We start from the raw sequence: 24,031 nt of genomic DNA, 5'->3' as shown, positions 1-24,031 counted from the left end.
GTCTATTACAGATGACATGATTGTGCACCGAAGAAAATCCCAAAGAATCTATTCAAAAGGTGCCTGAACTAGCCAAATTTAGCAGAGTCATAAGACACAAGGTCAGTATGTAAAAGTCAACTTCATGTCTATATATAAGTAACAACTGAAATTTTTAAATTCCACTTAAAATCATCAAAACCCATAAAATACTTTGGGATAAATTTAATAAAACCTGTACAAAGACTGCACAGTGACAACTGAAAAACTGTGTTGACAGAAGTCAAACATCTCAAATAGTGGAGAAATACAGCATGTTTACGGGTAAGAAGAGGCAACACTGTTAAGATGTCAATTCTCCCCAGATTAATCAATAGCTTCAATATATTTCGAATCAAAATTTCAGCTGGTTCTTTCAGGAATTAGACATTGTGACTCTAAAATTTAAACAAATGCAAAGGACCTAGAGGAGTCGAACAGTTCTGAAAAACACGAACACAATGAGATGACTTACACTACCTGATATCAAGACTTGCTATGAATCTAAAGCAACCATATATTGTACTGGCACAAGGATAAACAAATAGATGAATGGAACAGAAATAAACCCACACATATATATCAATTTATTTCGGAAAAAGGTACCAAGGTAATTTAATTAAATGAATGCCGAATTCAACATTAACCAATGTTGCCATAATGACTGGATTGATAGATGAAAAAAAAAGAGCCCGAACTCTTCTCTCACATGGTGAACAAAAGCTAGTAGAAACATCATAAAAACAAAATTTAAAACATAAAGCTATAAAAATTTTAGAAGAAATACAAAAGAAAATTTTTGTGACCTTGGATGTATGGGACTCAAAAAACATGAACCACAAAAATAATCGGTAAATTGGATTTGATTGAAATTAAACATCTTTGCTCTTCAAAAGATACTCCAAAATAAAAAGGTGTAGACTGGGAGAAGTGATAAACAACCCAATTAAAAATGGGGAAAAGATTTGAACAGACACAAATAAGCACATGAAGAAGATCCACAACATTATTAGTTATCAGGGAAACACAAATTAAACCTAGTGAGACACCACCAAGCACTTGGTAGAAAGGCTAAGATGCAAGGCTGACAATGCAAAGCATCAGCAAGGATGGAGAGCAACTAGAACTTTCATACATCACCAGAGGGAACGTAAAATGGCCCAACCAATTTGGAAACCAGTTTGACAGTTTCTTACAGAATTAAACATATACTTAGCAGATGACCTAGCAATTTCAGAAGAAAATATACGTTCATAGAAAGATGTGCACATAAATGTTTACAGCAGCTTTACTCATAATAGTAAAAAGTTGTAGACAACTCAAATGTTCATTAAATGGTGAATAAATAAAAAAATTGTGGTATACCAATGGAATACCACTCAGTAATTAAAAAGGAATGAACTACTAGTGTACACAATCATATAGATTAATCTCAAGAAATTATCTAGATACAGGAAAGTACGTAAGTGGTAGCTGCATTTATATGAAAACTCTAGAAAAGACAAACAGAATCTATAGTGACAGAAAGCTCACCAGCGGGCCTGGAGCCAGAGGTGGGGCAGGCATGAACACAGGACGGGGCAAAGGCGAACAGACTGAGTGAGGAAGTGTTCTGTATCTTGATCATGGTGGTGATCTCACAAATGTCTAAATTTGTCAGAATTCATCAAAATGTTCACTAAAATTGAGTGCATTTTATTGCATGTAAACTAAACTTCAGTTAAGTCAATTAAAAACACAGATCAATGGAATATAATAAAAAAAAATCCATAAAAAGGGCACTATAAATACAGATGCTCAATTTATGACAATCGTGGCTCAGTATAGAGCAGTGGGTTGCAGGCGGTCTTTTAAAAAAAAAAAAGGGCACGAGGGCTATTGATATCCCTGTTGGAATTTTAAAAAAGCCCAAACCCCTCCCCCACAATTTAATCTTTTTTTACGTCTCATCCAGAACTCAATTCCAGGTAAAATTTAAATCTAAATCTGAGAAGTGAAACAAAATCTCTACAAGATAACAGGACAGTATTTCCATGACCTTGGTAAATCAAAGTTTCTTAAACAGGATATAAAAAGCACTAACCATAAAGGGAAAGATTGATCAAATGGACTACATTAAACATAACAACAGTTCCTTAACAGATCCTTTCAGAGAGTGCAAAGATCAGTCACAGAGTGCAAGAAAGGACCTGCAATCCCCAGAAGCAATGAATGACTGGCGTCCAGAACACATACACAACACCTACATATCGCTAAGAATATGACTGGCAACCCAACAGAAAAGTGAACAGACACTTTTACAAGCTGATATCCAAATGACCAATAAACATATGGAAAAGTGTTCAACAGCTTCAGTCATACGGGAAACAAATTAAAACCACAATGAGATACCACCATCCACCCTCCAACACAGCTAAGATGAAAAGACTGATAACACCAGGTGATGCAGAGGATATGAAGCAACTAGAACTCCTGTGCACGGCTGGCAGGGATATAAACTGGCACAATACTTCAGAAGACACCTACTAGAGTTAAGATGCATATTCCTTCTGACCCAGGAATTCCACTGCCAACATCCCCAAGAAATTTCATGCATATGGGCACAAAAGACACATACACAAATGTTCTTGGCAGAATCATCTGTAAGAGCCCCAAACTAGAAACAACCACAATGTTCAACAGCAGAAGAAATTTACCCAATGGGATGCCTACTATACAGAGATGAAAAAGTATAAACGAGTACGACATGAAACAACATGGATGACTCTCACAATGTTTGAACAAAAGCAGCAGACACAAAACAATATACACTAATTTGATTAGGTAAACGTAATACATAAAAGAAACCATAGTGTTCAAAGTTTACCAAAAAAATAACTGCTAAGAAACAGCAAATGCTTACACATGCCAAGTATCATCCTAGGTAATTTTTATGTGCTTTAACTTGATTTTCGTAACTCTAGAATAAGCTGCAACTTTATGCAAATTTAGTCACAAAGAGGTTAAACAATTTGCTTAGGGCCTTGGGCAACTGAGCGCTGGACCTGGGAGGCAGAGGCAGCCAGCCAGGCTTAAGAGCCTGCACTCTAAACGCTACCTTAGCGATAGAGGCTGCGTGGAAAGCTGGAGGGAGAGCAGACGTGCAGAGGGAGGTGGGAGAACAGGATGAGTGAATTCCCATTTTCCAAAGAAAATAAGCAGCAGATAATGTCTAAAATTGGAGGGAGGGGGCGAAGAAGAGAAAGGGATCAAGAATTAGCAGTATATGCATGTTATGAAAAAATCTGGAAGAAGGATCAGAGAAAACAGTTAAACGCCATCACAACGGTAAGGTGAGCAGTGGACACGGGACAATCATGGACTCAGGAAGAGAACTAGGGAAGACAGGGGTTTCGCTCCAAGATGTCCTGCAGTAGCGATGTCAGAGCCTCCCTAAGATCTCCAGGGCCTGGCCCTACTGCCTCACCAGCCTCCCGGCCACCCCTCCAACATGCCAGGTCCCCTAATCTATATTACCGAAATATAACCCATTCATCTTTCAGAACTTAAATGTCAGGGCTGCCAAGTGCCTTGTACCTTCACAGTTTCCCTGAGGAATCAGTCAATCCTCTGAGGCCTAGGCCAGGCCCCGGTTACACGCTCTCCACATTTCTCCTTTGCAGCACAGAAAATGGTCAAATACATCACTTCCTGTATGTTAGTTACAGAATGGCTCTCTCTTCCTTCCAGGTGAGACCCATGAGGGCAGGAACAGAGTTTATCTACATCAGGGATTGGCAAGCTTTTTCTGAAAAGGTCCAAATAGGAAATAGTTTTGGCTTTGCGGGCCACAAAGGGGTCTTGGTCACAACTCTTCAACTCCGCCACTGCAGCCTGCAGGCAGTGGAGATGGTATGTGAAGGAAAGGGTGTGACTGTTTCAATAACACTTTATCAAAACAGGAGGCGGGCCAAAGGGCCAGGGCTTGCTGAGCCCTGGACTAAATTACCAGCACCCAGTCTAGCATCTGGCAGACAGTCGGCACACAATGAGCGAACGAATAAAGAAAAAAGCTGCTGGCTTTAGCAATGAGATGGAAACAGGTGCCGAGGGACGGTGGTTTCAGTGGAATGGCGGGGGTGGGATGCAGACAGCAGTGGGTCCAGGAGAGTGGGTTAGTAGAGGAAGTGGTAACTTCTCTTTTGAGAGCTCCACAATGTGCCCTTAAGGCGGGCCTGGGGGACAGACCTGCCTTAGTGGAGCCGGGAGACTGGGAGCAGGTTTGCAAGTTCCGACAAGAAGGCAGGGCTGGGGGAGAAAGGGGAGACCTGACGAAGGGGGGTCTTCAGAGCTCAGCTGTGGGTGTGGGTGGTCAGGAAGGAGGAAGACACCTGATAAGGAAAGAGAAACCAGGCAGGGCGGAGGTGATGGGAAAGCCCGTGTTCCTCCTTCCTGTGAAATGTCAGCCTAGACTAGTTGGGAAGAGAGCGAGACTCACTCGAGCAGGTTAAGAACCCCAGCACCTGCCAGGCTGGGAGGGCTGGACGCCCAGGAAAGGGCCACAAGCCTCTCAGCATGACTGCCGGAGCCGGACCGCCTCCCCCTTCCCCTCATCTTCCCCTCTTCTTCTCCGAGCGAGCACTTCTAACCACGAGCGAGCACTTCTAACCACCGTGGCATGTGGGTTTTCAACACTGGCTCAGGGTGAGGCATGTCAGTCACTGAGTCACCAACACTACTTGCTGTCACTTCCTGTCCTGTCACCTCACGCAGGTAATAACAGGCAGGCCCTGAGGAGGATGAGTTCACACTTTAAACATGTAGACAGACCCAGTTCTTTCTTGAAGGCTACTGAAAGGCATTTAATTTCACAAAGTAAGTGACTGTTCCATCTTGATGCCTTCAAATGTGCATGTGGCTACTGTAAAATATTTCCCTATTAGGCAGAATCTTTCTTTAAATGGAAGAAACTATTTGGGGGTTTGCAATATAAATAGCATAGCAGCTATTTAGTTTTACAAATGTAACAAAGTATTAAAACCTATAAAACACAACTTCTCACAGACAAAGTGTTAATATTATGATATTTAAATACCCTGAAAAGTTTTCTCACAGAGTCAAAAACCTACAGTCTGTCACTTACCCTAAGAACCAGATACCCCCCCAAATCTTACATCTTGACATTAATTTCTTAATTCATTATTATTACCAGCGCAGGAATGTGGGAGAAGAGTTCAGACCCCAACCTACTTTTCAAGAAGAACTAAAACCATCTAAAACATCTGTCAGTTGACATTCTGGGGAAAAAAAAGTATTAAAACCTGTTTTCTTCCGTCTTATTTCAAGGTCTAACTAGGTATCTTCTAATAAGTAAAACTTTAATTCATACTTTCATTTTGAAGTTTTTCCTCCTCACAAATCAAGAGAGAATTTTCCTAAAACACTTCCAGTTCTCACTGTCTTGTTTCAAGTCCTTCCAGAGATGATGGGAACCACTGTCTTCAAATTCACTAGCATTTAACATGGCGACGCCTACCCCATACCACACTTTTTATTTGAAAGAACTTTCAATACACCTTTAGATATATATTCAATAAACTTAACCTCTTACCCTATTGTTGGGTTGATGTTCGGATCAAAACTGTCTTCCACGAATCGCCATACAATACTTGATTTACCTACACCTGTATCCTGAAAGAGAATGAGACAGGGAAATAAGAAAAAAAAATTACCTGCTTGCAGACACCAAAAACTACCTTGTGCCATTCCTTAAGAATTTTAGAAAAATCATCCTAGATAAGTAAACTTTAAAAGTTAAGGAACATGAAAGAGGTTTTCATAAAAATTCAGTGGAGGAGATTTCAACATGTATCGTAGGAGAGGGGTTTTGAGTTTTTAAGAGATCTTAGCACCTTTTGAAAGACCCAAACTTTCTGCTTAGTGTGAAAAGTGACACTCACTTGCTTTCTAACATGTTTAAGTAAACTATGAACTCTTGAATTACTTCTGAGTAACCCCTGATAAATCTCAGCCCCACCCTATCTGAGAAGGGGAAGGGCTAGTTATGGAAATCTTTTTCAGTATTTAAAGCAGCGACTCGGGCAAGAGTCAACTTCAGAAAGTATGCTTCCAAACAGCAAAGCTGCCTGGACAGGACAGGAAGCTGAAGCTTCATACTAGTCTTGGCGCTTCCTGATTTGAACGTCGCCCCCAGGAAAGTAACTCTGCTTTAAGTGTCAGGAGTATCCCACAAGTTCAAAAACACCACGCAGACAGGAAAGAAGACTAATGCTGCTTGTAAAACCTAAAGACCTGTTACTGTATTTACTTTGGAACACTTGGCCAACTCCTAACTAGTACCTGGATAGGAATCTATTTGAGAGTTGCTCTTAACCTAGATGCAATGGAGAGGCAGGTAGGGCTCTTCACCCTTTAGGGGACAGGCAGAGTCCTTGAATCCAGGGAGGGACAAGGGGGAGGGCCCCTGGGTCCCACCTGCCCGGAAAACCTTCGGGAGGGTGCGGTAAGGTGAGCAGGACGACCCGGGGTCTAGAGGGAGGGTCCCGGGGCAGGTACGCGGTGTCCCGAACCGACGCTGGGGGAAGGGGCGGAGGGGACGTGGGCACGCCTGGGTCCCCGGCCCGCCCGGCCTCCCGCGGCCCTCCCGGCCGGCGCGCGGCCACTCACCCCCAGCAGACACACTTTGAGCTCCCTCAGCGCCATGGCCCGGGAGCCAGGGGCGCGGGCCCGCCGCCGCCCTAAGTTGAGGAGGGAGAGGCCCGGCCCAGCACCAGCATCCCCCGGCGCTGCCGCCGCCGCCGCACGGCCTAGTCCCGGCTGCGGGGACCGTAGAGGCGGCGGCCGCCCGTTCGCCGGCTCTCGGCCCGGCCCGTCCGTCGCCAGACGCGAGGGGTCCGCCTCAGCAGCCGGGACGGTGCAGCGGATTCCCGGGCGCCACCGCTGCCGCCATCTTGGGACGACGATCCGGTCACCTGACCTCCCCGCCCACCTCGGCAGCCACCTTCGCCGCGAGGGCGGGGCCGGCCGGCGCCGCTAGGCTCGCGAGGAGGCAGGGCCTACGGGGCGGGACCGGAGGCGAGGGGCGGGACCCGGAGCCCCAGGCCCCGCCCCTATGCATCAGGCCCCGCCCCTCACGCGCCGGCCCCGCCTCCAGGCCCATCCCAAGATGGCGGGTGAGTGGGGCCGAGCTCCCGGGGCGCCCCCCACCCCCCTAAGCCGGGACCACCCCGAGAGCCCCGGTCTCCCCCCCCTGCCACACCCCTGAGCCCGTCTGCCGCAGCCCCCTCGTAACTTCTTGTGTGTCTCTTGGTTTTCAGAGATCCCCCTGTACTTTGTGGACTTGCAGGATGACTTAGAAGATTGTAAGTAACAGTTGGGGCGTCCCCTCCCCTCCCTGGGAGCCGCTTACAGAATTCGGGTGCACGGTACGCGGGGGTAGGAGCTACAGGTTGGGCTTTCCCTGTTGGGACCAGAATAGTGGGACCCCCCCAACTGCCTTGATCACTTGTGGCGGCCCCTCCTCATTGGGAGGGGCGGCCGAGGATGGGGAGCTGTCCCCACCGCAGGGAGGATTTTTGTTGTTGGGATACTTATGACTTCCTGTCACTTTCTTTATCGTCGTCGTCGTCCTCCTCCTCCTCCTGTGGAGGCCCAGGAGGAGGAGGAGGACCAGTCTCAAGTCCTAGTGATTCTGGGCAAGTGGAGGCGTGGCCACATTGAGGTGGGGGGTTTTCCACCTAGGGTCTCCACTTTTTCCCTGGGACTTTTCAGAGTGCTGAAGAGTTTGAAAGATCCTACTCTCTCTGCGTGTGGCCGACCACAGAGCTGCACAGACTTCTCAAGTGTCCTGGCCACAAGCCCAGCTCCGTCTCATCCCAAGGAGCCCACTGGCACCTGCATTTCCCGGGTGGGGCTCCTTCCCCTGACCCTTCCTGCCCTCTCCTTTAGAATCACTTTAAAGACTGATGGCTAAGGGAGAGGTTCCTGGAAATGCAAGTTCGCATTCGTGGTGAATGAAGTATTTCCTTTCCATCCAACAAACATTTCTTGAGCACCTGCTTATTACGGAGCACCTGCTTATTGTGGGCGGGGCCACGTGTGGAGCCCTGGACCTACAAAGATGAATCGGAAACGAGGACCCGCTCTCAGGGAGCTCATGGTTCAGGGAGAAAGCAGACTTGTAAACAGAAAATCACCAAACCCCAGGATGCCTGCTGGTGAAGGAGGCCTGTACAAACCATCAAAATAACTACCCTTAATCAGGGGCTTACTGTTACCCTTACCCATCACAAGTTTCCTACTGATGGGAGCTGGTGTTTGCTGAAAATGCCAGAGGTCAGGCACAGTTTAAACCCGTTACACACATTATCTCTAGGAGGAGACAATTTTATTAAAGGAGAATGACACTTGAAGGGGTCAGTGGTTAAGAGCCTGGGTTCTGGAGTCAGATGGCCAGAGGGTGAAGTCCTGAGCAACTCTTTACCTGCTGTGTGATCCTGGCCAAGTCACTGAGCCTCAGTGGCCTGATCTGTAAAATGCACATATAGTGGTCCACCTCAAAAGGCCTTGGCGAAGGTTAAATAATAAAAGATTTAGTGTGAAGCCTTGGACATAAGAAACATTTGGTAAAGATTAGCTGCCATTATTGTTATTAATGTGATCATTATTCATAACATTCTTTTAACACTGTGGAGCAAGGTACAGTGTAGGCTTGGGGTTTACAGAACTGACTGTTTTAGCCAATGGTGTCTTTGACTGGAAGGAATGTAGCATTTCTCTTGATAAACAGCAGTGAGCTGCTGTTAAGGCACCTCTCATTCATCGATTCGATATTGGCCTGGCTGGAAAAGCTGACTTCTGGCTACTTCAGTTACCTAACAAACCACCCCCAACCTTAGTGGCTTAAATCAACAGCATTTTGTTATTTCTAACAATTCTGTGCATTGACTGTGTGATACAGAAGCTTCGTGTGTTGTCATTGAACTCTGGGGAGGTGAGAAGGTCCAAAATAGCTTTACTCATGTGGCTGTTGGCCAAGAAGTCTGCTGGGTTGGGGCCTCAGTCCTCCTCCTCGTCCTCACCCACTTGGCTACGTCGGGCTTGTCCATGCATGGCGGCTGCAGGCCATTGGACTGCTCTCCTGGTGGCTAGCTTCCTTTTGTCTTTTTTGCATTCCTGTTCGAAAAAGGAAAGGAAATTATGTAGGAAAAAATATTTCTGATTTTACTTTGGTCCTATTTGTACAAATGTTTGAGACTTGTAATAAAGAATGCCTTAAATACTCTTTAGCAGACGGCTGTCCCTATAAGGAGGGAAACCAGCATTTTGGCCCTGAACATCCCCATGCCGTGCATGGGGCAACTCTGGGAGTCTCCTGAGGCTTCCTTTGTGAGCACGGATGGGGGCTTCCAGACGCTGTACCTGTGGCTTTTAAATATAATTGTTCTAATTAATAACTGTAATAGGAGGCCCCCCCCAATTATTTATGCTGCCCTGGGTCCCACTTGTGCATTTATCCAAATATGTATTTGGGAGGCATCGTCATGCCATGATTGACAGCAAGAACCACGAGGTCCTATGACCCACTTCCTGCCTTTAGCTGTGTCAGCGTGAGCAGATCACTTGCTCTCTCTTTTCACCTTCTTTATCTGGAAAATGACATAAGGATTGTGATACTTCATAGGACTAATACGAGGATTAGATGGAACAGTACCCACGAAACATCTTAGCCCAGTGCCTGGCATAATGAGTGTTACATTCAGTGATTTTATTATTACTGTTTTAACCATCATCATTATTGCTAGGCGTTCGTACAAGGTTTCCTGATTCTGTGTTGAGGGTTGCTTCTCTGTAAAGGGAGGTGGGATTATTCCTATTTCACAAATGATAAAACTGAGATTCAGAGAGGTGAAGAAAATTATCTAGCGTGGTACAGGTCGGAAATGGCAGAACTAGCAATCAAACGCCGTTGCTTCTGACTTCTGTTCTTTTTATTCTGCCGCACAGGTCGACCTCACAGGTATTCCTAACCTGATGGTGGAGGCGTCAAGGTGATTCGGTTGGTTCTGAGTCTATTGTACTTCTGGGGCATTTTTGTCTAGATAATGGAGTAACCACTCCATTTAAACTTTACGTCGCTTTGGGCAGGGACACAGGTCATCCTTCTATAACCCAGAGACCTGCATGATCTAGGTGTTCCGTTAATATCATTACTGGTGACAATAGTGGATTATGAGGCTTGTCTGATTTACTTTGTGATTCTTGATCAAATTTAGCTAACTTCAAAAAGAAGCCACGATGAATGGATGCCTTGATTTATAAAATCAGTCAGAGACTTGGGGCCATCACAGCACAGAGAAGATTTAATTTTCAAGAATTAGCTCACTGAAGCAATTGAAATTCCTTCTCTTGAGAGTAGAAAGTGTGTGGGATGGCCCCGCGCGGGGTCCCGGTGCTGGACTGCACGTGCAGTTGGATGCGTCTGTGCTGCAGGGGTTGGAAGGCCTCTAAATGTCTGGGTCGCTTAAAGCACGTGGAGGCTGAAGAGGCTGAACTCCTCGTAAGGTTTGCTTGACCAATTAGAATTTAAGTGTGTGCCAGTGATGGGTGAAAAAAAAATGAGGGCAATCTTTTGCAGATATTAAGAGACCTAAGAGACCTATCAACAGAATACAATATGTGGTCATATTTGGATCCTTAGTTGAACAAATCAGCTATAAAAAGACATTACTGAGGCAGTTGGGGAAAATTAAACTTGAACTCGGTATTAGATTATATTAAGAATTATTACTAATTTCTTCAGATGTGACAGTGGGTGTCACAGTTTTGTTCAAAGGAGAAGGGCCTTATCTAACAGAAACAAAAAGCATTTACGGGTGAGATGATCTGATGTGCGAGGTCTGCTTTCAAATACTGCAGCAAACAGTAAACAAAAAGTCGGGAAGAAGGGCGAGGGGGAAACATGGCAGAGTATTGATCCTTGTTCAAGCTGGTTGCTAGGCGTGTGGGGGTTTATTGTACCATCCTATTTTTGTGTATGTTTGAAAATTTCCCTAATCAAAAGTTTTTAAAAATTAGACGAATGTTTCGTATTTCGTATATGGTACCATCTACATGAAGAGTTGGTGAGCTGGATTTCAGTTCTGAAGTTGGCTGCAGTGCTGTTGTGAGATGCATTTAGCTTCAAAAAACAGACTCAGAGAATCTATTAGATTTGGGGGGGACTGTGTATTTCTTTTCAAATGTTTCATTCTTAAGAGGTGTCTATGAAAGAAGTTGGAAGAAGGTGCACTTCTGTTGCTGAAAAGAGCTAGGTGCCAACAAATGATGTCTGGACCTTGGTTGAAAATTGGATTAGCTAAGTCAGAGGCATATAGAGAGACTCCTCAAATCTTAATGCTCGAAGAAATGGTGTCCAAGCTTGAATAAAAGACATTCTCCAGAGCAAAATGCATTTCATCTCACTTGCCCACTTTATTCCCGGTTTGTGAAAATGTTGTGCTTGAGGACCACAGCTGAGTTGTCTGCCCCCCAAAACAGAGAAACTATATTAATTGGAGCCCAAAGCCAAACCAGTGAACTTTTCCTCTGAACTATAATATTAACTTGAAGCGAAGATTGTCAGTTTCTTAAAAAAAACATAACTGAAAACCTCCCTGTTGAGTGGTTTGACCAGGAGTAGAAACTTGAGTGTGCTGACACTTGGGAGATGGAGCAAAATCCGGGCATCAGACTCATCTCTAAATCAGAGATGGGCAAACTTTCTGTAAAGGAACGGGTAGTAAATTTATGGGCCCAAAGACGACCACTCAAGCCTGCCCTTGTAGCCTGGTAGCCCACACAGACAGATGTAAACAAGGGAGCATCACTGTTTTCTAATAAAACTTTATTTACAAACACAGGCAGTGAGCTGGATCTGGCCCTTGCGCCATAGTTTGCCAACCCCTGCTCTAAATCAAAGTTGATTTCATGCTCTCAGAGCCCAGAAGTCGGCCGATGAGCTGAGCCACCCTGAGAGGCTGTCTTTCCCACTAGGCTCAACTTGAAGAGCTGAGCTTTTTCCAGGACAAGCTCTGCTTTGTTGAGTGACCCCTGAGAAGCAGCTCGAACTTCATGTCTCATTTTTCCTGTTGGTGTGTTGGGAATTAAAAACACATACCTGTCTCCTCCCAACAGGATGAGGGTGGCAAGGATCAAAAGAGTCAGAGTGATGGAAGCAGAATCAACTGTGCTTCCCCTCTGACATCGTAACGCATTTTACTTTTGTTGTTTTGTATTTTCCATTTCCTGTGAGACAAACAGATGAGCCTCAGAGATTCCCTGAAATTGTCTCTGCTTAAAAAGAGAGTTTTGTATGGCTTTCTACATCACAGGTTAGGATCTTTTAAACAGAAATTTTGCAACAAAACCTAGCTGATGAGAGAAAGTGGTTAAAATTTTTTTTAATTTTATTTTTTTCCTATCTTTTGTGGGGGAGGCGGGTAATAGGCTATTTATTTATTTTAATGGAGACACTGGGGATTGATCCCAGGACCTCATGCATGCTAAGCACACCCTCTGCCATTCAGCTATACCCACGGCCCAAGAAAGTGGTGCTGAGTTTCAAAACATCACTTAGCCTTAACTCTGATGGGGAGAAAATAAGAGATGAGGGCAGGTGGTTGCTTTCCCCATTTGGGAAATTATTCATCCATGTAACAGGTGTTTCCCCAGCTCCTCCAAGGCACCAGCCTGGGGGGAGACGCTGGGGACAGAGGGATGAATAAGCCTTGGGCTCTGCCCCGGAGCTGCTGCCACCTTGAGGTGGCACAGGCTCGGGCAGAAGAGCGAGCAGAGTTGGGCGTGAAGAAGATGGAATGACTGCATCTGCCGGGACCAGGAGGGGAGGGGCCGGCTGAGGTGGGTCTGGCCAAGGAGGGCGATGGGGATTCCAGGCAGAGGGACCTGCGTGTGCAATGGGAGAGCTATAGTGAAAGGTCAGAGACTTGGGAACTTGGGAACAGAGTCATGGGGTGGAAGTGTGGGCTGAGACGGGGAACGTAGGGTTGGGGTCTGTCAGTGAAGAATCTGCCTCACCAGCTGTGGGGTTTAGACTTAACCCAAGAGGAAGTAGGGCATCTCTAGGTGTCTTACTGGGACTTACATCTTAGGAAGGCAATCTAGGCAGTGGTACAAATCTACCATTTATTTAAGGCTGATAATGTGCTAAGCTTTGTTGTGAGTGCTTCTAGTATTTTGACTTAACTATGAAACCCTATGAGGCAGGTGTTTTCAAATCCCTTTTATTGCCAAACAAGGCTCACAAGGGGCACAGAAAGGCTAAGCGACTTGTCGAGAACAACATAGCTAGTGAGTGGCAGAGACGGAATTCAAACCAGGACGTCTGACTGCCACATTTAGGCTCTTAGCCACTGCACCTTGGAGGACTTGCCTGCCACCTGTCCATCCGTGTGGCTAGTGTTTGTTAAGGACCTATTAAGTCCCAGGCACGACGCTAGTCCTGGTGAACACAGCAGTGAGTAGAGCAGACCTGATTTCTGCTCTGCTGGAGCTTCCAGTCCAGCATCAGAGATAGCCAGTCACATCAGCACATGTGAGCGAGGTACCTTCAGGTGTGGCAGGCGCAGTGCAGGGCACCTGTAACAGGTGTGATGAGTAGTGCCAGGACAGGGCTGCTGGGTGGGTGGAAGTGCTGCTTCACCTCGGGTGGCTGGAGGATGCTTCTCTGGAGCTCTGAGAAGTGTGCTAGAGTTAAGCTTTGAATAATGTAATGGAGCTGTTCCCATGAAGAGCCAAAGAAAGCATCCCAGGTACAGTGAATGGCAGGGGTGAAGGTTCGGAGGCAGGATGAGCTGGTCATTGTCAAGGACTTGTGGGTCTGCAGTGTGGTGAGTGATGGACACGGTGGGGAGAGAAGCAGGTGGGGCCACATCACGTGTGGCCGTAAGTCCATCGCCAGATGGAGAGCTTGCCTTCCATTCAGTCATGGGGAGCCACTGGAGAGTTTCAGCCAGGGGAGTGACGAGAGCAGAGTTGCATTTTAAAGAAAGGACAGTCTGCGGAGGAACAAGCCAGAGCTGGGAAAACCAGTGTGTCCCAGGGATCCAGGCAAGGGCGGTGGGGTCTCAGGGAAGGCAGTGGGTGTGAGCGCAGGGAACGATGTTGATAGGTATTTCTGACGGTCAGGGGAGAGTCAACTCAGAGACAGCTCCTGTGGGCAGCGTCCCTGGTCCCCTCCCAGCGGGCTGGGCTGGGCACCCCACCTGTGTGTTCCGGGCCCCTGAGTCTCCCTGTGTCAGCATTTAACACCAGCCTGGCCCGATGTCTGTTCTTGTCCTCCAGACTGGGTCTTACTTGTCTTTGGATCACTGTGGCCTAGCGTCGCGAATGGCACCTAACAGATGTGCAGAAATGTGTATTGAGTGAATGAACCCGTGTTACCTGAGGAATGTGCTTTGGGAGGTGGGGTGGAGTGGGCGGAGTTCATACTTTCCATGTGAGACAGTTACTTTTGGGACACTTACAGTAGAGCCTGGGGCACGACCTAGGAGGCTAAAAAGCCCCTTCTGTAGGGCTCTGGAGCAGAGTTAAGACCAGAGATTAGATCTGAGCATTGTGAGTGGTGGATCGGATCTGGAGGCAGAGGCATAGATGAGAGTGGCAGGAGGAAAGAAAGGGAAGGGGGGAGAGGCCTGGAGGATAAACATCCCAGAGGGAAGAAGCCAGGAGACCCTGGAAGCCAAGGTTTTGTTCGGATTGATTGTTCACGCCACCCAGTGCAGAAGGGTCAGGTAAGAAGAGGACAAAAGATAGGCTTTGGTGTTAGGAGGTCTTCAGTGACCTCGGCGAGAGCTTTACCAGTGCAGCCAAGGAGCAGAAGCCAGACCAGAATGAGTTGTGAAGGCACTGGGAGTTGAGGCAATGTTGCCTGTAGTCCAGTAGCTCAGTGGTCATGCATTGAGCGCCCATGGGATTCCAGTCCCTGACTTGCCATTGGGCATCTTGGGGAATGGTGGTTGTGCTTGGGAGCTCACAGTCTAGCAGGGAAAGCAGACCCTTTCAAGAAGAAGCAGCTGGAGGGGTTCAAGGGGTTGAGGTCAGTTGATTTTCTTCTTGAACAGAAGATCCCAGAACATATATGCATTACTTATATCTACTCTGTAAACCTTAAAGGAAAGGGGGAGAGGATCTGAATGGTCCAACAGTTCCACTCCTGGTTATTTGCCCAACCAAATGTGAACACATGTTTTCAAAAAGACATGGTTGTGGTGGCACTGTTCTTAACAGTTGAAAGCTAGAACCCATCCAAATGTCCATGAGGAGTACAGTGGATTATAAATTGTGGTTATGTTCACACAATGGAAAATTATGCAGCTGGAAAAATGAATGATCTACAACTCTACTCAACAGTGTGGATGAACGTCACAGACACAGTCGTGAGTGAAAGGAGCCAGACGCAACGGAGGACAGGCACGTGATTCTGTTTATGCAAAGGACAGAAACAAGCCAAGCTGATCTGGGCTGTTAGAAGGCAGGGAGAGTCGTCCCCTGTGGGTAAGGTAGTAAGCGGGAGGGAGCGTGGGGGGCTTTTGGAGATGCAGGTAAAATCGTCTTTCGTGAGCAGAGTGCTGGTTTCACAGGCATGTTCAGTTTAAAATTTCACAGAGTGGAACACTTAATATTTGTACACTTTGCTGTGTGAATAGCATACTTCAATTGTTTAAAAAAAAGCATTGCTTTTTAAGATCAGGACCCAGGGGAGAGCATAACCACGGACTGGGGAGGACTTGGTGCACAGGGGAAGAGGGCGGAGAGCAGAGAGAGGGGGTGACAGTGGGGTTGGACCGTGGAAGGCAGGAATGGAACTCGGTGCATCCACGGAGGACTTTGCTTCTTTCCAGAAGGAGGAAGGTGACCTGTCTAGGGTTTTGGCCAAGGTGGTCATTAGAAAAGTGACTTAATGTTGGTCAGCATGGCTTGATTGTCCCAAATATTTTAATAGTAACCTACGCTCACCCCAGAGGTTGTTGGTGTTCTCTCGCAACCTTTTTTTCTTTTGAATCTGCGTCAAGTCTGCCTAGAGAAGTTGCTGAATTTTTAAGTGGTATTATTCTGTTCATTAATGTTGTGTGGAGTCTGGCACCTCCTCGCCTCCCTCCTCCAACTCTGTCCCCAACCAGGTGGGTCGGCAGGAAAGTGGAGATATGGAATGTCACCACAGAGCACACGAACAGCTGGGAGCTGCAGAGTTCTTGCCTCTCAAGTAACCTGAGTAAATGTTTCCCATTGACCGTCAGTGTAAAAGTCAGAGTCATAAATAATGACAGGTTTTGGAAGCTGTGATTAAAGCCACAAATCAAAGAGGAATCTCCATGTATGCATGGTGTAGAGAGGACGGCTGCTGATGAATTAGGTTGGTCTTTGCAGCCAGCCCATCGTGTAGTGCTAGTAAAAGCCATCAGCAGCCCGCAAAGATTTGCGATAGAAAACATTATGCATTGGATGGATCTGCTCATACAAGAGCTAATAAATCAATGTGGGTCTCGTTAGAGAATGGCATTTATAGAGAGAAAGTTTGCCTGGCAACCTGCTTTTGAAATTTAGTGAAGTCAGCGAGGACCTGTGGTGTGTGGGGGTCAGTTTCTCCCCAAAAGGCAGTGAAGAATCACGAATGTTCTTTATCTTTCGGAGGGGTCAGGTTTGTCCTGTCTGTCTTTTAGAAGTAGTCCCAATTTCAGAGTCTGCATTAGTATTTATTAGCCTGTTAGCAAGAAGGATGAAACCACTTTAAATAATACATTAATGGATGGTTTGCTCCAGTTTTCCCCCAAATCACTTAAGGCCTTATGAAGACTTAGTTATTGTTCACCGAAGAGTGGCTAATGAGAAGCGCTAAGAGTGATGAATTATGTAAGTTCTACATTAACATGTTGTTCTATTTTTTAAAGTACACATTTTGCAAATAAGGCTAGACTCCTCCTCAGCCACCATCAACCAATCTCCTAACATTTTGAGACGGACACGGAGGAGGCCACGTCCACCATGTTCTCCCAACCGATGTCCCTAGTGCTGTGTTAGAGACAGAACATTGGCTCGTATGGATAACTGGACTGGCCCAGGGTGACATATCTCACATGGAGTTACAGTGACAGGATGACACGTTGAATGGAGCATCGTAAATATTGGGAATGCCTGGGGAACGGATTCTTAATGAAAACACTTGCCAGGATAAACGTGCTGTAACATTCTCTGCCTCCGTCTCTACCTCCGTCCATGTCTGGGCCAATAAAGGTATCTCATTGGGCATGCTATGTTGTGTTTATTTTTTCTCACCTCCCCACATACAGCCAGTTCTGGTGTGGCTGCTCAGTCGGGGCTTGGCGGCTTCCCGTGAAATCTCAGGTTTCCTGAAGCACTCGCAGGCAGCAGGCACCAGTGCACTTTGCTGGGCTCTTCCCTCCCTCTGGAATGTGCTTTCCCCCTTTCCCAGATCCTCTCTCTCTTCCCATGTGGTGAATTCCGCCTTGGTCGTCAAGGCCCGACTCAAGTATGTATCGCTCCTGTTCCCAGGAAGCGTCTCCCATCACCTCCTCCCTCCTCCGGGCAGAGCTGGTCCCCTCCCCGGTTTGTTTATACCCGTATCCCGTGGCTCTTGCCACCGGATAGTGCGGGTGGTTATGTGTGGGAGGCTCTTTGTTCTCTTGGGAGCTTTTGGAGTCTGGGGACCATGCCTTTCTCACCTCTGAAACACCAGTACTCTGTCAAATGTTGAATGTTGGTGTGCTGTTGTCACCTGGCATTAACCACGGTGGTGAGTGGGTATTTGGCATGTGTTTGCTGTTAACATGCCTTCTGTTTCTGTACTAGATCTTTTGATCCTTTTCTGGATGCAAAATGACCTGTAAAATTTCTCTTCTTTCTCTTTTTATTAGATTATATCTACTGTGCTTTGAACCCATAAAGAGCATTCACCTAACATTGTGCTTAAAATGTTAATTGGTCATCAGTCTGTTTTAATACAGATTGGTGTCTTGTGAAAAGCACTGACACACAGGCACGTCCTCAGGGGTCCATCGTGTGTTTTCTCCGGTTTATTTCACGCCCCAGCCTGTTTTAAATGACAAGTATACTGAGTGTCCGTTATTTTTGGTAGATAACCCTTGAGTAACCAGCATAGAGGAGGCTAAATCCTCCCCTCCTCCCAGAGTTGTAGCTTCCAGGAATATATGTAATGAGAGAAGAGTTCTTCTTCTTCTTCTTCTTTTTTTTGGGAAGAGTTCTTTTTTTCCCTCATTTTTTACTTAGTTACCTAGCATCAGGGTTAAAGGATAATAATTCTGTTTTACTTTGCAAACTGATCATGGCCTCACTGAAGAGGAGCCAGCCTCACCTCTGGTTGAGTGAGCTCAAGGTTACTGCTTCAGAACCACTCTGCTTTTGTTTGGATGGTGAGGTGAGCTTTATACCTCTTGGTTGTTTGCTGGGTTTTTAAACTTGGACTGTCCCCCTGGAGGGCAGGTAGCAGCCACCACTGTCGACTGAGATGCAACAGAGCCACCGGGACATGGACCCTCCAGTTCAGGGAAGCCTGTCTGCACGTGGGTGTGCGGCACGGGGGTTGGGTGCTGAGCAGGAGGTGTGGTGGGAGGGGCCACCCCCCCATCACATTAGCACTTCTCCTGAGCCCATCCCCTATTGGCCTTTGTTAGCTTTAACCTATTAGTCATTGTTGGTAAAGGGCCAGTGATGCCCCGTGTAAACTTGCCCGTGAAACTCGCACATGAAACACGTTGCAGAGACTTCAGGAGCAGCTGCTGCTCGAGCATGCATCATCACGTGCAAGGCAGCCATGATGAGTGCTGTTCTTAGATGTTTTGGTGGCGCCAAGGAGGCTTGAAGGTATCAGAAACTATTTTCTTAAGAAGGCTTTGCTTTTCTGTATGACATTAAGCTTTCATGAATGCAGTAGGTCACTTTTTTTTTTCCTGATGTAAGAAAATATAATGAAAACGTTTAAACAAGGAATTCTCTGTTGCCTACTTCCTACTTCATTTCTAACTCGAATGCTTAAGGCTCCTGATGCTTCTGGGGGACCTGGGCTTTGTGGGGTCTCAGGATAATCGACCGCTCCTGACATCACCACGTCAGTAGACCTTTACTCCTTCTTCCCGGGGACGGTTGCCAGACAATATGCCCCTTTAGCAGTGGCTAGAAATGTGAATTCTAGAAAATTCTTTTTTGAGAGCAAGAGTCACTTTATGTGTTACTGCCACTGTCGGGAGGTGCAGCAAGCTAGCTGGACAGATCTTATTCATTCATTCATTCATTCAGCAGCTTTTACTGATGGCCTGCTGTGTGCCAGGTACATCAAGGAGTCAGTAAAAGAGTTTTGCCGTGGGCCTGGCGGTGGGGGTGTGGGAGTGGACCAGCTGCTAAACAGTGAACGTAGGAAGTAAACGTTTTGTGTGTCGGAAGGTGATAAATTCTCTGGAAAAATGGAAAAGTCCATCAGGGTCAGTTGGGGTGTCGGTGGGAGGCCTGCAGTTTCAAAATAAGGTGGTTGGGGGGACCTCTTTGTGAGGATGAATGAGCAAAGATTTCAGAGAGAAGAAGGGAGTTTTCAGAGAGGACATCTTGGGGAGCAGAGTTCTAGGCAGAGGGAACCGCCAGGCAGTGCGGTGGCCCCGAGCCAGGGAAGTGACCAGGGTGTTTGGGAAACAGTCAGGAGCTGTGTGGCTGGAGGAGAGGGGAGAGGGAGTCATGGGAGATGAGGTCAGAGAGGCCAGGGTGGGCCCGGCCATTCCTGCTGATCTGAAACCCCCTCATGCGTGGGGCCGTCCCCTCAGCAGGGGCTGCCCAGGTAACGACACGTGCTGCGTCATCGTGTTTCACGGCGGCGCTCACCTGGGGCACGCGGAAGTTTCTGGGGACGGCTTTGATTTTCCCAGGTCGGGGAGAGGATGCTCCTGGCATCCAGTGAGTTGAGGCCAGGAGCGCTGTGGTGCTTGGCCCGCACGACAGAAGATGAGCCCGTCAGTGGTGCCAAGGGGAGAGCCCCGGCTCTGTGATCACGTGCTGCAGCAGCTCTGCGCGGATCTAGCTTGTCTTTGAATACTTAATAAAAAAAGCCCCAACAGTAAAATGTCACGGGAAGAGGTTACTGATCACGGCGTCTGGTCTGAATGCCCTTGCAACTGACAAGGGGGATAGTGCTGGCAGCTCTCGCTCGCTTTGTGGGACGGGGTTCCAGATCTTCCTGGCATGTACATTTTAGTAAACTGGCACTTTTAGGGAGCAGTTCAAAAATTTTAATACACCGTTTACAAGTAAATAGTAATAATCTCACTGATAATCTCATTAATTTGGATTCAGGTAGGATTTTGAAAGGGGACAGGATGGTGACCTACACAAGGGATAATGTTTATGTATGTATGTATGTTTATATATTTCAGTATTTATTCAAAAGTATTCAAGATACTTTGAGTATTTGGAATAAAAGACACCATTATTTGCATATAAATGTGATGCTGCTAATGGGAGTATTTTCCTTGGCTTACACCAATCCAGTATTTCTCAGAACTCAGTCATTTGTGTTCTACTTTTCCTATTTTTGCTTTGTCTATATACCACCTGCATTTTTCTTTATATCAAATAATTTCTTTTATTTAAAAGCATTTTGGGAAACTTGTATGCGTTGCTGGGCGTGAAACGTAACTGAAATATCATAAGACAAAGAGTAAAATAGCGTTATAAAATTCTAGTTAGACACCGTGGTCTGCTCAAGACTGAGTGTGAGAGCTGCTCTGTATTCCAAAGCAAGAGTAAGTAGCTTTAGAGAAGGGTTCAGGCACACTAGTGCCAAAAGGAAACTTATCTGATTAATTAGAGAATTAAGAAGGGAATAAATAATCTTCCCATTCTGTGGCTTAGTGATATTTGATGTCCCTTCCTTGTGTCATACTGGGAGGCACCCTGTCCCAAGCTGTCCGCACTGAGGCCAGGTGACAGCTGTGCCTTTGCAGCCGAGCTGCTGGGGTCAGAGCTGCAGCCTGAGATGTGGGACCAACCTGTGATACAAAGGTGGCCGCTTCTCTTTGGCTCTGATTGGCCATCAGCATTCTGTTAATGCAGAACTCCCAGAGGGTAGCCTTCAGATAACCTGGGTCTTTGCTCTGTACGGGACTAAAATTGTAATTCTATTTCTTAAAACGAAACAAAACAAAGCAAAAATCCCTGTAATTCAGATTTCTTATTCTTTCCAGTGAGTTTTATACATATTCCTTCCTTCCGCCCCTGTTTCCATACTTAATAGGAATTACCAAAATTTAATTTTAGTGTATCCATCACTGGGATCCATCACTGAAATTCCTGTATTTTGTTTTAGTCATTCTGTGATAGTTTTTGACCTGCATCTTTTCTTGAAACTAAGATCTCTTCATTTTTGCAGGCAGAGGTGAATGGATTAATGTCTCAGTTTCTTTTTTGGGGGGATAATTAGGTTTGTTTGTTTAATGGAGGTATCAGGGATTGAACTCAGGACCTCGTGCGTGCTAAGCAAGTGCTCTACCCCTGAGCTCTACCCTCCCCACAAAATGTGTCCGTGTCTTCATAACTCATGTTGTAGGTACAGCTCCAGGTGGCTTGAGGTGAGCCACTGCACCTCACGTTTGTTTGTGTGGAAACTGGATTTTCTCAGTTTTCTCAGGGGCTGTTGGACTCTCATGAATTGAATCCAGGTAATCAAAGTCTCAGGAGACTGATTTCTACAGAAACGGATATTTATTAAGTACCTGCTGTTTGCCAGCCGCTATGTGACACGGTCCCAGGGTTGCAAGGGCCTCCAAGTCTAGCTGTGGAGACAGAAACAGTCCACGTAAAGTTAATAATGTGCTGCGTCATGGAAAATGTTGAAAGCTGACACCTGTGTCGTTCCATTTATTGCCCTCCTATTTGATGTTACAGTTTTTACTGTATCGTCCGTCTGCACGGACTGATGCAAAGTCTGGCGCATGTGAATCTGTGGACACCGTCAGGGCCCAGAGTTAAACTCAGTGCTTTCAAGCCCGCGCTAGGCAGGGCCTGCAGTGTTCTGTAAATGTCTATGGGATGGAGGCCTCGTGTTCCTCCTGGGCCCTGAAATGCTGTGAGAATAGCTCGTACCAGGTGACTGTGGGTGGGGGCCTCTTCATCCCCGGCAGGGACCCTGCAGAGAAATGATGGATTTGATTGGCCACACACATTTTTTCTACAAATATAGAATTCTTTATTTAAAGTGTCTGGGTAACTTATACAGTGTACATTTTTAAAACTCAAATTACTAGCCTAAAAGAATTAGTTGAGAAAAAAATGCAGTTAGTGTTTCAAAGAAAAGTGAGCACCTGGGCATAAACTTGCCATCTCTTGTTTTCAGCCCTTGTCAGTTACTGCCGGGAGGAACCGTGGTTTTCCTGTCTGCCAGGTAGGACCCCTCTGCTCTTTTGCACCAGTAGTGCTTCTGGCACAGCTGTGTCAGTGCAGGGAGAAGGAGGGAAGCCTGGATGCCCCTGAAGCTTGGGTGCATAGAGGGTGGTCTCCAGGGTCAAGGCCAGAACACGAGGGGCCAGATCCCGCCAGTCAATGTGCACAAACTCACTTCTTCCAACATCTGGACAGAACAAGGGGAGGGTTTCATATCCGTCCTATGGATTAGAACATGGGAGGAGGGAGGGTGTAGCTCAGTGGTAGAGTGGGTGCTTAGCGTGCACCAGGTCCTGGGTTCAACCCCCAGCACCTCCATTACAAAACACAACAAAACGAAAAAACATGGCAGTATAGACAGGTCAAGTCACTTACTTTGGTCACACAGCTAATAAGTAGTAGTTGGGGGATTCATTCCATTCTGGTGACTCCAGAGCCCCTGGGCTCAGCCACCCTGCTCCATCAGAGAGAAGGGGATGCCTGCTTCAGTGGGGGTACAGGGAAGAGCAGCCTTAAGGAGGGAGAGTCAGCAGGCCTGCTGGCTCACCTGTCCAGAGTGAGTTGGAGGACCTTGGGATGGGAAGGATGCCGTGGAGTGGGGAAAGCTCTGTGATGAGGGCACGGAGGTCAAGACAAGATAATGGGGTGGACTTTCCATCAGATTCTGGCTTAGAGGTCAAAGTTTTTTGCTTTTAACTGTTTTAAATCTGTTGGCATGGAGCTCCCTGGCCATTTTTCAGAGGAGTGAGTGTCTGTTCTCTTGCTTCTGTGTCCCCAGTAGTGGGAAGGTCCTGTCCACGGTGGTGAGAGACGACTCAGGCATCAGACCAACAACACTCAAAGGAGAGGGTTCTTCTTGATGGCTCTGGTCTTAACCCCCTCCCCTTGGGTTATAAACATGCCCACTTCATTTTCATGAACGATCAAGCCTGCAGCACTCGGAGGAGGCCTCAGCTGGAGAGGGCGGCCCAGTAGAAAGCATGCGACCCGTCAGAGGTGATGTGCACTTACGAGTGTGGTTTCCCCTCTCCCCCTTAGATGGATTTGAGGACTACGGTCCAGACTGCGACAGCATGAGGGTAACAGCCTTCTTGGACGCCCTGCACCAGAACAACCTGCCTCCACTCACTTGCCTGGAAAAGCACGCTTTCAGCGGTCACGTCTTCAGCCGGTAAGCCCAGCCCGCCCCTTGCGTGGGTACAGCTCTCTGCTGGGACCAGCTAAGCAGACACTGGTGGCCACGTGTCTGTGACAGCTTTGCAGGGACTGGAGGAGGGGTTGGAATGGGACTGTCTCCAGGATGCCGGGAGCCTGTCTGAACAGCACTGCGTTACCAGGCTTTTCCAGTATTCTGGTTACTGTTTTACTGACCGCCCGGTAAGCCAGGAAAGAAGCGGCGATGAAATTTAATGGTGCTTAAAGAATTAGGGTTGCTGCCTGGGCTTCCTTCACACGGGGAGTAAGGATTCGAAGCACCGCGCGTCCCCATCATTGGGAAGCATCGGTTGGCGCCTTGCTCGCTTGTTTTGTGTCCTGACCATGCCGGGCTTCAGGGACG

At 46.9% G+C, this 24,031-nt stretch overlaps 1 protein-coding gene and 1 pseudogene across 2 annotated transcripts in view; one reads left to right on the top strand and one right to left on the bottom strand.

The window, feature by feature from the left end:
• The window catches only part of RAB22A (RAB22A, member RAS oncogene family), a 49,994-nt gene extending 42,985 nt beyond the window's left edge, over nt 1–7,009 (bottom strand). The window contains exons 1-2 of one of the 2 annotated variants that reach the window (XM_032461434.1): nt 6,685–7,009; nt 5,609–5,688 (exon numbers count right to left, since the gene is read on the bottom strand). In XM_032461434.1, the coding sequence (XP_032317325.1) occupies nt 5,609–5,688; nt 6,685–6,720 (116 nt within the window). In that variant the 5' untranslated portion in view covers nt 6,721–7,009. The remainder of the gene's footprint in view (nt 1–5,608; nt 5,689–6,684) is intronic. The other variant, XM_032461433.1, reaches the window with a different exon arrangement.
• A 137-nt stretch (nt 7,010–7,146) lies between these two features.
• The window catches only part of LOC102517392, a 64,153-nt pseudogene continuing 47,268 nt past the window's right edge, over nt 7,147–24,031 (top strand).

Source organism: Camelus ferus, chromosome 19 (genome assembly GCF_009834535.1).
Source record: "Camelus ferus isolate YT-003-E chromosome 19, BCGSAC_Cfer_1.0, whole genome shotgun sequence".
NCBI classification, from domain to species: domain Eukaryota; kingdom Metazoa; phylum Chordata; class Mammalia; order Artiodactyla; family Camelidae; genus Camelus; species Camelus ferus.
The sequence above is the reverse complement of the archived record's forward strand: the minus strand, read 5'-3'. Positions and strand labels throughout refer to the sequence as shown.